We start from the raw sequence: 17,102 nt of genomic DNA on the forward strand, positions 1-17,102 counted from the left end.
AACTTACTTCAAAAGAGTCCAAAAATGCAACATAAGGTAAGATTATTTCTTTTCTGAAACTGCAATTCCTAGGGTGAATGTGTAGCTGGGCACTGAAATTTCCTATTGATTGTGGAGTTTTGGATTAATAATTTAGAGTTTGGATAGGAGATTATTTGGAAAAAGTTATTTAGAATAAAATACTGTAGCACATTTTATGATTTTGTGTTTGTGAGATAAAAAAAAAGGTTGAAAATTGTAATTATAATTTAAATTAAATAATATTAGAATTTTTTTTTTAACAAATCATGCTAACCAAACCAATCCATCAATACATTATTGGGAGTAATTATTTGTTAAATAGGTCAGTGGTGCCTGGAAGTGGAGCTGAAATTTTCATCCCCGTTGAACTACTGGTGGTTTTGGGCCTTTGGGTATAGAGTAGTGAGGTGAATTACAACGGGTCAACGGGCTAAGAGTGAAGAGAGAAACTTGAATTGGTTTTAACTTAGTAGTGAAGAACTTGGGCCTACGAATTGATCCTGTTCAGTGGAGCTTGGGCTCTAATAAGGCCTGAGCTATCCAAAAGTTAACACATGCAATCAACAAAAAAAAAAAAAAATTTTTTTTTTTTAGAGAGACACTGCAAACCTTATTAGGAAAAAGTGTGAGAGGATAGTTTGAATGTCGAACCAGAGTTTTACAATTCTTAGCTATTATTCCTATCAGTTGAGCTACGTCTTGGGGACCCTGCTCTTGTCCGGATCCTCCCGCATTTTCTCTCCTAGATTCTTGAAATACATGCAAAATGATCGACATTAAACTCTTTGAAAGTATCAATAGCAAGGTTCATGATGGGGTAGGAAAAAGAAAGCAAAACTCGTAGTCTTGCAAGTGAAAATATAACTTCAATTTTGAATTAAGGAAAACCAACTTTACCATTGAGAAAGAAAAAAAAAACTTAAGCCATTTTAAACAACTAAACATGTTTTTTTTAGTTATTTTGTCCTGTAAAATCATGTTAAACGTTCAATCAATCTTTGGGTGCGGCCATGATACATCTTGGTAGGTGTTTGCGCTGCTCATTGGGGGCGGGTTAGAATTGGATTCAACTGGAGAAATCACGGTGGGAAGAACCCTTCGGAGCTACAAAGGGCAGTGGTGCCATCCACAAGGGAAGGGGTTTAATCATGGTGAGAATGTGACGAGTTGGGCTTGCGGGGCTACTTTGTGACAAAAATTTTTTTTTTTTTTTTGAAAAAAATGTTATCTTGGAAAGAGGATAAAATTGAGGTGCGAATTGATCTGCCTAAATATAATCATGAATGTACCAAGAGGAAACAATCCGCACGACTTCTAAACTATTCACTTTTTTCGGACCCCTCAACTATATATTGACTGAAATAAGTCCCTGAACAATATATATATATATATATATATATATATGTATAGATCATTTTTAAGGACTTTTGTTAATTTTAGGTATTAGCAGTGATGGAATGAAGGGCAGTGGAAAAAGTTTAGGGGATAGAGCAATGCTGTGGGATTAGTTTAGGAGTTAAAACAATCGCTCCGTTTGGATTAGCTGTTTTTGGGTTTGTTTTTCAAAAACACCACTGTAGCATTTTGAATCTGAAAAACAAGTCCGTTTGGGGATATCAAGAAGAATTATTTAATGAAAATTTAAATTACATTATGCATTAAAACATATTTCCTAAAAAAATTTTCTTGACTTGTATCTATTCAACAAAAATTTTCAAGATGTTAATTACTTACCAAAATCCTTCTAACTAGTTGACTATAACTAGATTTTAATTTATCCATGTCTTTTGCTGTCCCACTATCACCTTGACACAAAGAAATATGGACCAATATTAGATTGTAATTTAGTTATTTTGTTTTCTATATTTTTTTGGTTCTTTAAAAATACTCATTTTTTTTTTAGTTTTTTGATTAAATAGTTATTAAGAGTGCAAGGATAATTTTGTAAATTTGTGACTTTTGATAGGGACATTTGATTTTATCAAGCTGATAGGGGAGATAAGTGAGATTTTAAAAGTCATAGGGGAGTTGAGTGATATTATGAGAAACCTTAGGGGAGGTTTCCGAAATTATCCCTTTTTCCTTTTTATTTGTTATTATACATGCACAAAAAAGAAATGATATCCGTTCGTCGTGTTGGAATGCCTGCAAACAGTATAAGAAAACGCTAAGTTCTTAATTCTTTGACTAAATCCTGATAAAGAAATTGTCACTTCTCAGAAATTAAACAACCACCATTAGGCTTCAGGCTGATCAACAGAAGCACGGATATGGCTCAAGAGGTATTAGACTGCTCCACATACCCCATGGTTGGTGGTGACGGTCCACATAGCTACGCTAGAAATTCCAATTACCAGGTAATAATCTACTATGCCACAGTCAAATTTACTTGCTTAATTCTCTTGGATACCAAAAAGTGAGGAACATAATGTGTAAATGTTTAACATGATGCAGAAAGAATCACTGGATTCAGCTAAGCAAATGATGAATGAACTGATTGATCAACATCTTGATCCTGGAAACCATCTGTACTCTTTTAATCCTGGCAATAGCTCTTTTCGAGTTGCAGATTTTGGGTGTTCTGTTGGTCCTAACACGTTCCGTGCAGTGCATAACATCATTGAAGCTGTTGAAAACAAATACAAATCCCTACCGGTGGAAACACAGATGCCAGAATTCCATGTCTTCTTCAACGACCATGTCAATAATGATTTCAATACTCTCTTCAGAAATCTTCCAGCTACAGGGCGGTACTTTGCATCTGGAGTTCCGGGTTCTTTTTATGGGCGCCTACTTCCTAGTTCTACACTACACTTTGCACATTGCTCCACCGCGCTTCACTGGCTCTCCAAGATCCCAGTAGAAGTGATGGATAAAAACTCCCCTGCTTGGAACAAGGGCAGAATTTGTTATAGTGGAGCTGCTAAAGAAGTTAAAGATGCATATTCAACTCAGTTTGGAAAAGACATTGATTCTTTCCTGAGAGCCAGAGCACAAGAGCTTGTTCCAGGAGGATTGATGATGCTTGTAGCAGATGGACTCCCTGATGATGTCCAGATGTGTGAGTCCAGCATAGGGGAAAATCTTAACGTTCTGGGATCCTGTTTCCTGGACCTGGCCAAAATGGTAAAAGTGGTCCAATTACATCAAATTTCACAAAATCAGTTTTTTCATCTTTTAATAGTTACATACTTTAAAGTTGACACCATCATATCCTTGCAGGGGATGATTGCTCAAGAAATGGTGGATTCGTTTAACTTGCCTTTTTATTATCCATCGCCATCTGAGCTGAAAACACTGATTGAGGTGAACGGATTGTTTGAGATTAAGAAAATAGAGAAGCTAGATTCTTCAAGCGCAAAAAAAGGGGTACAGCTTGACGTTGATGTCTGTATCCTTCACATGAGAGCTGTCCTTGGGGAACTCGTCGAGAAACATTTTGGTGAAGGAGTAATTGATATCTTGTTCGAACGTCATAGACAAAAATACATCGAGAATCCTATCCTATCTGATGAGAGGTACATTAAAGACGCAAGCTACGTTGTCTTTCTCAAGCGGAAAATAAAAGTTACTTATTCAGAAGAAATTCCATATGATCAATTGACAAAGCTGGGTCTTGTGTAGATGGTGCAGAAACAATGAGAGTTATTGGATTGCAGATTACTTCAAGAGGGGTATTAGTTGTAACGTAGTGTATGTAAGACGAACAGATTGTCAGAAGAATGATAAAGTGGCGAGAAAACGTGTTTTGAGAATTTCAGGAAAATATTTTGGCTCGTAATTACTATCCAAACAAAACCTTTATATTACTGATCAGTAGTTGTATGGACTTGTCTTAACTCACAATAAAATTAGCTTTTTTTTGGGAAAGATTTAATAAAACTTAAAATTAAATGCGAGAAATTTATTAAAGAAGGCATCAAGAGACTGCTGAAAAACAAAGAGGCAATGCTTCTTGGATTTTACTAGCCATTTTTTTAGCCCTCGAACCATTATTGTTGTTGAGTTTGTTTTTGTATCTTATATTGGGCGTTCTACAAAGAAGCACGCCCCTCTCCTTGGTAGTTATAAATATGTCGAGTTTAAGTAAATTTAAGCATGTCAAGGCACCAGTACAAGAGAGTTTTGAAGAGTCCATACTCCAATTTAAGAGAGGTTTTTGGATCAAGCACCAAATCAAAAGAGCTAGTTAGGCGGCTATTTGGGTCTTTGGATTGTTAACCCTTTTATGTTTCTTGGGTTCTCTTGAATTTTCATATTTGTACGTACTATGAAGATCATGATTGATAAGTTTAGCGACACAAGCTTGTCTGTCTAACCCTCGAGGGAGAGAGCAGATACAAGAAGATCTTGGTCTGAGGAGCCAATGCTCATGCTAGATACAAATAGAATCACCTGATCCTACTCTCAATCTGCAACCAATATTCAAAACTTTCCGACCTTCAAGAATCCCTCTCCATGTAAAGGAAGGACAACAACCTAGCATTGCTTGAAGGAAGTCAGTAAAAGAAAAATACTTCGCTATAAGTACACAATGAAGAAGGGGCCTTGGAGTAGTAAGAATCCTCCGAGCTTGCTTTCCCAAGAAATTTGTGGTCGAGCACTCGTAAAGATTGTCCCCTTCTAACCAAGAAATGAAACAAATTCGAAGACCAATGAGGTCAAGAATCAACAAAAGGGAGAATTGATTTAAATTATAGATCAATTTAGCATACTATCATAGATCAGCACGTGCCAACAGCATCTAAGCACCAACATACAAAAATCACTGTTTTGTTATTTGGAATGTCAAAATATACTGTCACAAAGATGGTAAATGCAAAAGGGTTGCTCATAACTTTTCTTAATTAAGACATTGTTGGAAGAAAAAAAAAGTGGAATGATTTTGTACTACTAGTGTAATTGTTGCATTCTTTTGCAAAGACTTAAATAGTTTATCATAATTTTTGTTGTATTCCTTACAGTAATTGATATCTAGTTCCTTATTAATGCCACTATGTAGTACAAATTCTCCTTTGAGACCGACTGTAGAGGCCAATTAGCATTTGATATCGGTTGCGACTTGCATTGACGTGCCTAAATAACTCAAACCTATTTTGCCAAAAAAAAATTAAAATTTTTAATCAACGAGTTTTTTTTTTTTTAGACAATCAACGAGTTAAATTGCATTGGCTGTAGCTTGAACCCTAATTGTTTTGGGCAGTCAATTAAACTCTGAAAAAACGATATCGTCATCTAGAAGGACATATTTTAGTCAAGCCGGCTGGTTTCTGATATTATTATTGGTTAAGTTTGGGGAATCCTCTATCTTGTCTTTGTTTTGTAGAATTTAATAGATAAATACAGATTATATAACAGACCGAGCGTCATGCCTCGTGTGAAAATGACAACGTTGCAATTTTGAAAGTTACAAGCATAGATAAAATGATAGTAAGAAGAGTAGAAATACCTACAATATAGAGATAAAGAGAGAAGATAATGATCAATTTGAGAGTTCTAGTAGTAAAGAGTGAATAATTCTGGAGTATTGATTGACAGATAGTACATGTTAGATGTTACCAATAATTTGTTATTAAGCGTTTTGAACCCGTTACTTTTCACTAAAAATATTACTTGGTCAGCAGCTTAACATCCGGGTTATTACAACTTAATTTTGTCTTGAAGCTTCCTTTTCTAACATACAACAACATTGCACAGGGTCTGCCTTTCTTTGTGTAATATCTTTCTTTCCACGTCAATCAACTTTTACTATAGTTGCTTAAAATAAATAAAAATTCATGTGAAACGATAGAATCTTCAAACTTTGGGGTACACGTTAAAAGGAAAACTGCTTCCATTTGTTGAAACTTCCATTTTTTGTATTGGCTCGTGCCAAAGGGACAATTTATGAGCCACTACATCTAATGGCCCAATTGATATATATTTTTTTATTGTCATGAAGATAAAAAAGGCACAATAATATTGTAAGTGAAACAAAACCTTCAACTAATTCTTTCAGTTGTCTATTCTCATGCGATCCAGTGGGCTTTTGCTATCAAGTTTGGAGCTTGGAATCAGTCCGAAAAACTCCAGCAATCCTATTGTCTTGTATTGTGCTCCATTTTCTTTGACAAGCTCCGGTAGAGGACCGATTTTTGCTGTCAAATTTGCGTTGTGGAATGCAGCAATTGACAACCTTTCTTTCTGGAAATCCACAACAGCTCTATGCTCTATGCTTCTATATTCTCCATTACTCATTATCTGCATTCCACCAAATATAAAAGCAACATGAACTGAAAAGCAAGTTATAGATGTTCTTCAGGAGCACTCAACTTTTTTTTCCCAGTTGTTCTGTCTTTATCTATTCATATATTGAGTTATTATCTTTTTGTGGTTAGGTACCTCCATCATATCACCAATGTTGACTATAATTGCTCCAGGAATGGGTTTAATAGGCACCCATGTATTGCTTTTCTTGATTTGCAGGCCTTGAACATCATTGACTTGAACTAATAAGGTCAGTCCTGTTCCATCGGAGTGGGGAGAGGCGCCGAAAACTTTGTCTGCTTGTCTGCAGGGTGGATAGTAATTCATTCTTATTCCTTGTATGCCATCTTGATAGATGCTGCATAGTTTGCCTGGCTCCAGCCCAAGATTCGCCTCGATAAGTTTGAAGAGGCTCATGCAAACCTTGTGAATTTGAAGTGAGTATTCATCCAAGGTTGATCTGATGTAATCAGAAAATTGCAGTTAGCATTGTGATGAAAGTTTTGCATACAACTTGTTGGCTTTTTGTCACTTCAAAAGTGCCTTGTGGCTTTGTAATGGAAGCAAAAAATGCTTCATAGTAAAGAAAAAAGAGTCTTCTGTTTTATATTGTGGGGGTATTTTGATAAAGAATACAAATATTAAAAAAGTGAATTATTTGAGTTTTTAAGTTACATAAATGGGTAACGGCTATAACGGTCATAATATGAATGTGAATTTAACCATTACACAGTTAAACTAAATCACTATGTCTTGTAACTGAAATTTGTATGATGTCTAATTTTAATTTACCTATTTATAACTCTTATTTTTCAAACCTATAAATAACTCTTATTTTTCAAACCTATAAATAGAAGTTCTAGCAATAGATTACTTGCTTCTATTGTATATACTATATTTCTACGTCTATCCCCTATAAAGTGTTTCTTGTATTATTTTTTTACTACTGCAAATATAATACATTAGATAAATGTGTTACTAGAGTATTATATGGGGCAAAGTACAGTATTTGGATAGATTTCTATGTTATTCCATTGGTGTAGATTAGAGTGGACTATAGTGGAAAAGACTGTACTGCTGTATTCTGGAGGTTACATACTGAGATCTATTATATCGGAAGATACTTCGTAGAGGTACAGCTTTTAAAGAGAGCTACCTAATTCATGCCTCAACCAATGCCAAACAAACATTACTGGTACAAAATATTTGCATTTTTTTATACAATATTGAAGTATGAGAATTTTTGTTAATTTCCTAGTTGAATTTAATTGCAGAAATTATTGTTACTTATTTGATTATTTTAGCCCAAAACCAACATAATTGTGCACACATAGAGGATAAATTCCCATGAATTATGGGAGACTATCAAAGCAGAAAGGACCTTGACAAACAGACTAGCCATCAAGATTGATTAGGAGGCTGATTATAGAGTTTTTTGTTTTTTGGTGGTGGGGATGGGGTTGAGTTTAAAAATCGAGGGCAAAGAAAGAAAATTCAACCCATGACCTCTAATTCTTTGATATTCAATCTTAATCACAAGACCAAGGCCTCCTCGGCCAATAATAAAGTAAGATAATTTTGCTGCAGATGTGGGAAACAATTGTGATAATGTGTACTATTCATGGTTTACCTAAAAGATGTTGGAGAATTAGGCCAGAATCTCATGTTTCTTTGAGAAACTGGCAATGGAAAGAGGAAGAGCATGTCCCCCCAGTCAAGCTTTTGATCCTCTGATACAACAAATGTTTGACCATAGCCTTCAATATGGTTTGGTACTTGTGCACAGGCCATTTTCTGCTCTAATGGCAGCTTGAAGAAATCCTCTGTCACCACCTTCATTTTCTCGATTACCATTGAGGCGCCATGGTTGACTAACTGTTGCAGGATTAGTCATGGATCGATAATTAATTTGCAAGGGAAATTAATCTCAATATCTATGTATTACAGTTATTGTAAACGAGGAAATTGAAAACTTTCATACAAGGAAATTGTCCCAGGCAAAAGTCTGTGATGAACTTAAACTGATAAGGTAGTATACAGAATTTTCTTGAATTTACCTGAAAGAAACCAAACTCTTTACAAGCCTGATGAAGTTTTGCCATCTCATTTTGGTATTCTGAATGACTAGTTGCAAGATTCTCCATATCAATCACTGGAACCTGTGAAGACTCATCGGTCGAAATTTCATCAAGGATCATTTCAGGCCGGATGTATCGATGTGGGATTTCTTTGGAGCAATTAGAAGCTAGTTCTTGCACATTCTCCACAGGAAGAGAACCAAGGTCAGGTCCATTTTTGGCTACCTCAGTTCCCATTGATCAATAATGTCCCAGATGTCAATCACGACTCTTCTAGTGCTTTTGTTGTTTGTTCGATCTTTGGCTTAATTCTATACTTCTATTTTGGACTCTAAACTATGTCCCCTTTCCGATTCTTATACTTGAAATCGTCTCATTTTAGTAAGTAAAAAACTATTATGTGTGCGTCTCTCTGTACCCAATTCAATGTCCCATGACTTTTTAATGTTGGAAACCTCATGATTCTCTATTACCTGCTCGATGATGTATCAGATTCCAATCCAACCTCTTGTGATACTTACTATTCTATTTTTTTTATTTATTTTTTGTTTTGGCCGATGCTGTGACAGTGACTAAAAGGACAATTTATAAGCCACTAACAACCTCTGACTCTTTGAACATGCAACCAATTTAAGACCAAAACCAACTAGATGGAGAAAGCAACTCTTTTTTTTTTTCTGGGAGATTGCGCTTCTGTGGATTTGATAATTGAGAATAGATGCACTGCCTTGGAAGCCTTGCTAATTTACATGCCTAACGAAGTTCTGTCATTCGGATTTTGTCAATATTCATTGGAATCTCTAACGATTTATTGGTTGAAATTCCATCAATCATTATTCAGGCCGGATGAAAATTGAGAAAAGAACACATTACCTCACAACAATCTTTACAAGCCTATGAAGTTTTGCTTTGCAAGCTTTGCCATGCTAATCATTGGAATTTCTGAAGACTAGTCGATTGACATTTTATCAAGCATTAGGGTGGATATTTGAATTTTATTTTCATCAAACTTTAACCAAATTCTTCAAAGAGACGTAAGAATTAACATATTGTCATGTGATTTCATTTCTAGTTTTCGTATCCAAACCAATAGAAGAATTACCCTCAGCAGCATATGACACAATTAATTCGTTCATTAGTCCAATAATTCAGCATACACGGCCATTTTACAATTCATAGTCATCCCTTTCACTTATTAAGTGGACTACCAAGAATAGTTGATAGAGTCCAATACCAATATAACAATGCAAGAATAGTTGATAGTTATCCATGAACATTGCAGTACTTAATTTTTTTAATACAAAAATCAAATAACAATGATGAGGTGGACAGCAAACATAACAAATGTATTTAACAAAATTTTCTAAATATAAGGTAATATTAAGATAGTTAATATTACCCATGTCCAACTATTCATAAACAGGTATGAATAAATTTAACTAAATAAGTTTGTTTACCACCTATAGTTAATGGATTCGCCAGAGTTTTGAAGCTATGATTATTAGATTCCACCTATTGGTTATTATTATATATTTGATCACAATAGGAAATGATGTTTGCACCCTTTCCTCTTGACATAAATCACAGAAAAAGTCAATATTACCTAAAATGCATATCAAACTGTAAACTTGAAATGAATATCTTTATGGATTAATTTTTCCTATACTGACAGTGTATATACTGTCAATGTTGGATGAATAATAACTATGCAAAATTTGAATTTGAAATTCAACTTTTGCACATATGTCATGAATCAAACGGTGATAGTGTATACACTGTCAGTGTATATAAGATTTACTCTATCTTTATTGTGAGAAGTTCAGTTCATTGTTCTAATGTTTGGCTCATGTGCCAAAGTGGTCCTAATGTTTTGATCAAAATAAATTTGGTCACCAAAATTTCTCCGTTTTTCAAATTTAGGACAATAGATAATAATTCACTAATTCTCATGGTCAAAATCAATTTACCTTAGCCAACAGTTTTGACTTTGCATTTTTGTCCCCACTATTTAGAGCATAGTTATTAAACCCGCCCCGACCCGACAGTTCAACCTGTCAATCCAGTGAACCGGTCATGAAACCAGGTTGGGTTGTTAATTGGATCGTTTGTGAAAGAAATCCGTTGACTTGTCAAAGAACCAGCGGTTCAACCGGTCAACTCGGTTGAACAGGACGGTTTTGTAAGAACCCGGTTGTTGCGTTAAAAATTTTTAGAAGATGTTGCAATGGAGAATCGAATCTCAGCCACAAGAATGAAGTGCGCTCAACACTGAACCAACAAGTTATTTGGTGCTTGTTTTGCCCTTCTACATTATATATTAGACCTTTATTCTTATTTTATTTCTTCAAAACAAAATTTGTTTAGAATCTTTTAATAAAATTTTATTATTCCCCAAATTCTATAAGTTATGAATGGATTTAAAAAATAGCATATTACACAATTCATTTTAAAGACAAATATTATTTTTAATAACTTTTTGCACTTAAAATTCGTAAATAAACTAGATAACTATACTTAGATAAAATTTTATACTTGAAATTTGGTGGATTACTAATTAAATTTAGATTTTGTTAATTCGTATAAGAATTAATGATTTTATAATAAATTGGACTAACTGAGTATATACTATGACATAGTTTATTATAATTTCAACCATATTAATAATTATGAATTATAATATTTAAGTATATTTAGTGACCCACCGGTTGGACCACTCACCCACTGGTTGAACCAGTAACCTGTTGATCCACTTCTTTTACCGGGTTCCTCCCCGGGCCGGGTTTAATAACTATGATTTAGAGTTTGAATTATTATAGTTTCTTAAGTTTTAAGTATGGATTAATCTTTCTTACACTGACGGTGTATACACTATCATCATTGGATTCATGACAACTATGCAAAAGATGAATTAGATCAAAGTTATTTTAGACGTGTGTTACGAATTCTAATTAAACTTCTTTTTCATTTTCTTTATTTTATTTGTTTATGCTACTATTTCTCATGTCTTTCTTCTCTTTTGGATTTATAATTGGTCTCAAATTGGGCATACTTCATTTGCTTATCATTTTGCGCTATGAATAATTAATTGATCATGACTTTTCCCCTTTCTTTCACTTATATTAATTGTTAAACACTCAATTAAATATCTCTTTAAATTTTGAGCAAAATATACTGTATGTAATAATCTAACATATATTTTATTTCTTTCTTTCTGTTTACATTTTAATAGATTATCAATTAAGTTTGAAATGAAATATTTATTGTATAAAATTATTTAGAATATGCAATAATGTTACTCACTTACATGAACGTTATAATAATTAATCACTTATCATTGGAAATTAGGTTCTAATATGAACGGGAGACACAAAAGAAAAACTAAATTCTTTCAAATGATTCTAAATTCATATCCCCTTAGTCTAAATCCACACCCCTAGATTAGATGACAATAAAGCCCATAAGAGTTCAATAGAAACTTTTTTCAATGCAAAAACTTGTCTTTTATGCAACAAGAAATGTTTAAAAAATTAATTACAAATTTTAATTAATTGAAATTATTTGATACCATCATCTAAATTATTGATCCACTAGTTTTTTCTAAAATTATACTTCATTTGTCAACTTTGAAGTGCAATATCCCAAAAAGGTAAAAATATTTTCTTAACACAATTTTTTTAAAAAAATTCTCTTCTATCCTCTTACATGATAAAAAGAGATAAAAACATTCTCACCACCAAATAAGAGGCAAAAATAAATGCCATCAAAGTGAATTAAAAAAAATGTCAGAAATTTTAGGACCATTCATAAGGATGTAAATTTTAAATCCAAATTAACACCATCTCTTTTCATCATAAAAAAAGGCTAATTTTTTATTGAAAATTTTTCTCCCAAGCCTCATAAATGCTATGGGTTTTGTTGGTGAATTTGGTTATAAGGGTGTGGATTTAGATTTAGAAGTTGCGGATTTAGCCCTACCTAATTTTTTTTTTAAAATTCATAAAAGCATCTAATATTCATACTTAACCTTCACTAGTTATTTTAATCATAATTTTTAACTAAAACCATTTCAAACATATGTTTAGAAGTACTGCAATAATTTATGCAATTATAGTTCAAATAAAGTTATGTACTAGAAGTATAAATAGTTGTACAGCTCGCAGAAGTGCGAGGCATGCCCAAAATTATAACCATAGTAAAATAATCTACAACAGCTCAATATAACTTTATCAGGAACCTACAACAGCTCAATATGGCACTGTTCTTCTAAATAGTCTGATAAAAAATGAACTCCTACCTTGATGGCTTATGCTACTCAATCATGATGCATATCTCACACCAATGTTGTCATTTGAAGCAGAAGGCCATCCAAATATATTCCAATGGAAACATTTTTACAGTTTGATAAGGAGATATAGATTAGTTTGTCAAGTCTTCTTTGACTTGCAACTATTGATTTTTTCTATAGGCAAAAATAAACTATTTTATTGATATGCAATCCTGCTGTACAAGAAGGAAAAAAAACTCCTCCTACATCTAAGATGCTTTAGTGATCAACACTATACACAAATTTGTCTCTCTATAGCTATTACTGCAACTATTACATCAGATACTCCATAGACAACCCCCATTCAATCATCAGCTGCCATTCTCTTGAGTTTGTGGAGCTTTAGGCCACGAAACAACCACCATTTGGACCACTCCAGTGATAGTTGTAAGGACTTATCTAGTACTTGTAGCTACATGTTGAAAAATCCTTCTATTCCTCTCCTACCAAAGACATCAAACAGTGACAGCTAGAGATAGCCTTCTAATCTTAGTAGCAAAGAAGTATGAACTACCATAGTGACACCACCAATCTACTTCTTGTTCTCAAGGGAAACATCCCCTATGTAGCAAGCACAATCTTTGCACTTTATCCCACATGCACCTGGAGAAGGAACACTTGAAAAAATAGATGTCTAACAGATTCAACCCCTTGATCACGCAACACACATCTAGGAAGTATATTAGTCACACCCCACTTGATAAGTCTATCTTTAGTTATCAATGTTTGTTGTAACATCAACCACAGAATAAATGCATACTCAGGAACAAAACCTTTTTCCCAAACTAAGGAATGCCATTTCACTTTACTATCGGCCTGATAAAGTTTCTTCAAAGCAGATTTACTAGAATAGACACCTGAACCACATGCGGTCCACTTCATAAGATCCTCTCTATTCATTTGCTGCAACATAGAATTAGGAGTAGACTCTTGAAAGTCCTGCACTCTTGCATTAAACTTCCTTCCTTTAGGCCAGGACCACCTTCCATCCTTTACCGAATCACTTACTTTAGAGGTAACAAACAACCCTAAATTCTTCTATTAAGATTCAGGATATCTTAAATACAAAGGCCCAAGTGCATGTCAATTATCAAACCAGAAAAAAATTGCTCTTACCATCACCAATGCATATTTTAATTCATGGCTGAGCAAGATGCCTAAGTTGTAACTTTCTCCAACACCATGAACAACCAATAGTAGTTTTTACTTCCCATAGACTATGCCCTTTCAGGATCATAGAATATAGCCATCTAACCCATAAAGTATCTTTTTTTTTTTTTACTTAGATTCCATATGAGCTTAAAGTTTAAACACTTGTTCCAATTGGCTATGTTTTGCACTCCTAGTCCACCATTCTTCTCTAGTTTGTAGACATCTTCCCACTTTACTTTTGCTGCATAGTGTGATTTAATTTCACCAGACTATAGAAATAAGGGTAACATGCTATCAAGCCTTTTGAGTATTGCTTTAGGTAGTATAAAAACACTAGTCCAATAGAGGCAAATACCACTAAGAATAGATAAGATTAGCTGCAACCAACCTCTATAGGTAAGATGTTTTCCTGTCTAACTTTGTATCTTGTGCTGAATCTTTATAAAAACAGGTTGGCAATGCTTGTAGTTGAGTTTTGTTGAAATAAGAGGTAGACATAAGTATTTAACTGGTAGTTCATCACTTGGCATCTCCAATATGTTACACAGCTATTGTCCCACTTCATCACTCACACTAGCTACACATACAATACTCTTATGAAGATTAGGCATCAAACCAGATAAACTTCCAAATTTGACAACAGTGTCCTTGACCATAAAAAAAGAATGCTCAGTAGCTATAGATTTTAAAACAAATTATCTGCAAATGCAATATGGGAAAATTACAAATCTAAGAAATGAGGATGAAAATCAAATCCTCTCTCAGCAATGCACAACTTCAGCAATCCAAAAAATACTTCCATAGTAATTAGGAATAAGTATGAGGAGATAGGGTCTCCTTGCGTCAATCCTCTTTCACTATGAAAGAAACCAACCAAAGCCCCATTCATATTATTGATAGAAAATTGTGCAGTAGTAACACACTTACTATCCAATGCACAAACTTTTAAGGACAACCCATAGACAGCATGGCACTCAACTGTGTCATAGGCTTTCATTAAATCAACTTTCACCACTGCCCTTGGATTTCCCCCCTTTCTATGATATCCCCTTACAAGTTCATGCATCAGAAGAATGCTATCAGCAATCTATTTGCCATTTACAAAAGCATTTTATGTTATACAAATTACACTTGGTAGCACTTGTGTCAACCGAGCAGCTAATACAGTAGATAGGCATTTATACAGGGTGTTGTAGCAGGAAATAGGCATAAAGTCTTTCATAAAAGCAACATCCTTGATCTTTGGTATTACAGTGACAGAAGTACTATTTAGAGGAAAATACATATAATTCTGGTCAAAACAATATTTCGATGCATCAATGACATCCTGCCCTAAAATCTCCCAACCACCTCTAAAAAATTCCACAGTAAACCCATCAAGACTAAGAGCCTTACAATTCTTCATCTCAAAAATAACCTTCTTAATTTCAATTTCAATTACTAGAGCATGTAACATCAATTTGTGCTCTTCATAGATAGATGGTAGAAGTACTTGGTTCAGTCTTCAGCTTTTTCTAAAGTAAAGGATTCAACCTTACTAAATAGCGTTTGATAATATTGCATAGCAATTTCCTTGACTTTCTCATAGTCGTCCACACTTTCTCCTGAATCTGTACACAAGGACACAATCCTATTCTTAGCCATATGGCCTTGACCTTTTATGTGAAAGAAATTTGTATTTCGATCTCCTATATTCAACCATTGAACTCTTGATTTGTCTTAGAAGAATTTTTTTTTGCAAGTACCAATGCAACATACTCCCTTCCAAATTCAATCAGAGTTCAGAGGGTCAGTCTGCAAAGCAATTTGCATATAGTCCAATTGTAACTTTTTCTTTGTAACTCTTAGCACTGATAGAACTATAGTACTCCTTCTTCAATGCTTTTAGGGCCATCTTCATATATGTTAGCTTTTTACATGCTTTCTTAATAGGATTTCCCTGAATCTGGGTAGACCATTACTCCTCCAGAATATTGCTATACTGATCATGCTTCAACCAAAAACTATGAAATTTGAAACATTTAGCTCCAAAGTTCACATCAATGCGGGAATGATTTGATACGCTGGGAGGTAAAAATTCAACTTCCACAACTGGAACAGAAGAAAACTACTGATCATTTACCAACAACTTGCCAGTCTTATTATAAATCCTCACCCCATTATCTCTAAGATTGCACCAGGTGTAATACACTCCTTTACTAGGAAATTCTACAACAACCAACGCTTCAATGTAATTATTAAATCATTTATTGCATTAAAATCATAATCAAAACTACCACACCTTTGCTCCATATGTCTAATAGTATTAAAATCTCCCGTAATAATCCAACGATTCTCTCCAATTTGTTGTTTAACTTCAAGCAAATGCTGCCATAAAGGCTTTCTATTCTCTAGTTTGTTCATACCATACACTATGGTTATTACAAAAGGATCCTTATACTTTATAGTTTGAACCAAACAAGAAATGGCCTGTTGATACAATACAAGGGGCTAACAATGCACATTCATCTCATTCCGGCAAAATAACACTCTAGCAATAATTGCAGTAGTAGCATTACAAATGTATCTCTATCCAGGAAACCAAGTATTCAGAACACTATCTATGTTCTGCATTTTCACTTTATTTTCAACTACTCCTACAATATCTATATGCAAATCAGACACCAACTTTTTTATAACTAATTGTTTAATAAGTCTATTAAGACCTCTTATGTTCCAGAAGACAATTTTCATAATAATTGAAGGATATTCTTCCCTTTACCTCTATGCCTCTGTTTTGCACTCTAGTAGTTTTAGGTATCTCACTAGTTTGCACCTCCATTGTAGTTGTTAGGGATGAGAATCTATTCTCAATGGGTAGATCAATCACAATGCTACAACTAATAGGTAGAGTTATGCACTGATAATTAGTAGAAATTATTTCACAATCATTCTTGCACTACTGAGACATAGGTTTCAACAAACTATTGGATTCAGTATTATCACCCATAACACCATCAGAGTCCTCTACATCCTCTATCACCTGCATCACTTCATCCACAACAAATTGTTAAACCTCATATTGCACTTGTTCTAGTTGGGTAGGCAATTTTTCTTGCTAAACTTTGGGAATCCATTTATTAACCATCCAAGAGTGACATGGACATTTATTTGAAGTATACCCAAAACACTTAACAGTGGGCAGAACTGGCTAGGATCCATTCATACTTGATAGAATGTATATTGGTTAATGAAATTGCTAATATTTTTTTGTTACTTTGGCCAAACATTGCATTATTGGA

The 17,102-nt window shown here is 34.1% G+C and overlaps 2 protein-coding genes across 2 annotated transcripts; one reads left to right on the plus strand and one right to left on the minus strand.

Moving 5' to 3' along the window:
• The first annotated feature begins 2,291 nt into the window (after positions 1-2,291).
• On the plus strand, positions 2,292-3,645 carry LOC113771093 (probable S-adenosylmethionine-dependent methyltransferase At5g38780). The gene is made up of 3 exons (XM_027315715.1): positions 2,292-2,378; positions 2,476-3,147; positions 3,244-3,645. The coding sequence occupies exons 1-3, from the start codon at positions 2,292-2,294 to the stop codon at positions 3,643-3,645; spliced, it is 1,161 nt and encodes a 386-aa protein (XP_027171516.1).
• A 2,370-nt stretch (positions 3,646-6,015) lies between these two features.
• On the minus strand, positions 6,016-8,582 carry LOC113771095 (S-norcoclaurine synthase 1-like). Its single transcript, XM_027315716.1, has 4 exons — positions 8,325-8,582; positions 7,898-8,142; positions 6,403-6,727; positions 6,016-6,261 (listed from the first exon to the last, which is right to left on the minus strand). Exons 1-4 carry the CDS (start codon positions 8,580-8,582, stop codon positions 6,016-6,018), a joined length of 1,074 nt encoding a protein of 357 aa, XP_027171517.1.
• Positions 8,583-17,102: the final 8,520 nt, after the last annotated feature.

This window comes from Coffea eugenioides, chromosome 5, assembly GCF_003713205.1.
Source record: "Coffea eugenioides isolate CCC68of chromosome 5, Ceug_1.0, whole genome shotgun sequence".
NCBI classification, from domain to species: domain Eukaryota; kingdom Viridiplantae; phylum Streptophyta; class Magnoliopsida; order Gentianales; family Rubiaceae; genus Coffea; species Coffea eugenioides.

Coding starts and splice junctions, on each gene's coding strand:
- LOC113771093 (XM_027315715.1), top strand. CDS start 2,292: ATGGCTCAAGAGGTATTAGACTGCTCCACATACCCCATGGTTGGTGGT. Junction 2,379..2,475: donor CTAGAAATTCCAATTACCAG/GTAATAATCTAC, acceptor AACATGATGCAG/AAAGAATCACTGGATTCAGC. Junction 3,148..3,243: donor TCCTGGACCTGGCCAAAATG/GTAAAAGTGGTC, acceptor ATATCCTTGCAG/GGGATGATTGCTCAAGAAAT.
- LOC113771095 (XM_027315716.1), bottom strand. CDS start 8,582: ATGGGAACTGAGGTAGCCAAAAATGGACCTGACCTTGGTTCTCTTCCT. Junction 8,143..8,324: donor AAGAGTTTGGTTTCTTTCAG/GTAAATTCAAGA, acceptor ATCCTGCAACAG/TTAGTCAACCATGGCGCCTC. Junction 6,262..6,402: donor ACATTGGTGATATGATGGAG/GTACCTAACCAC, acceptor GGTGGAATGCAG/ATAATGAGTAATGGAGAATA.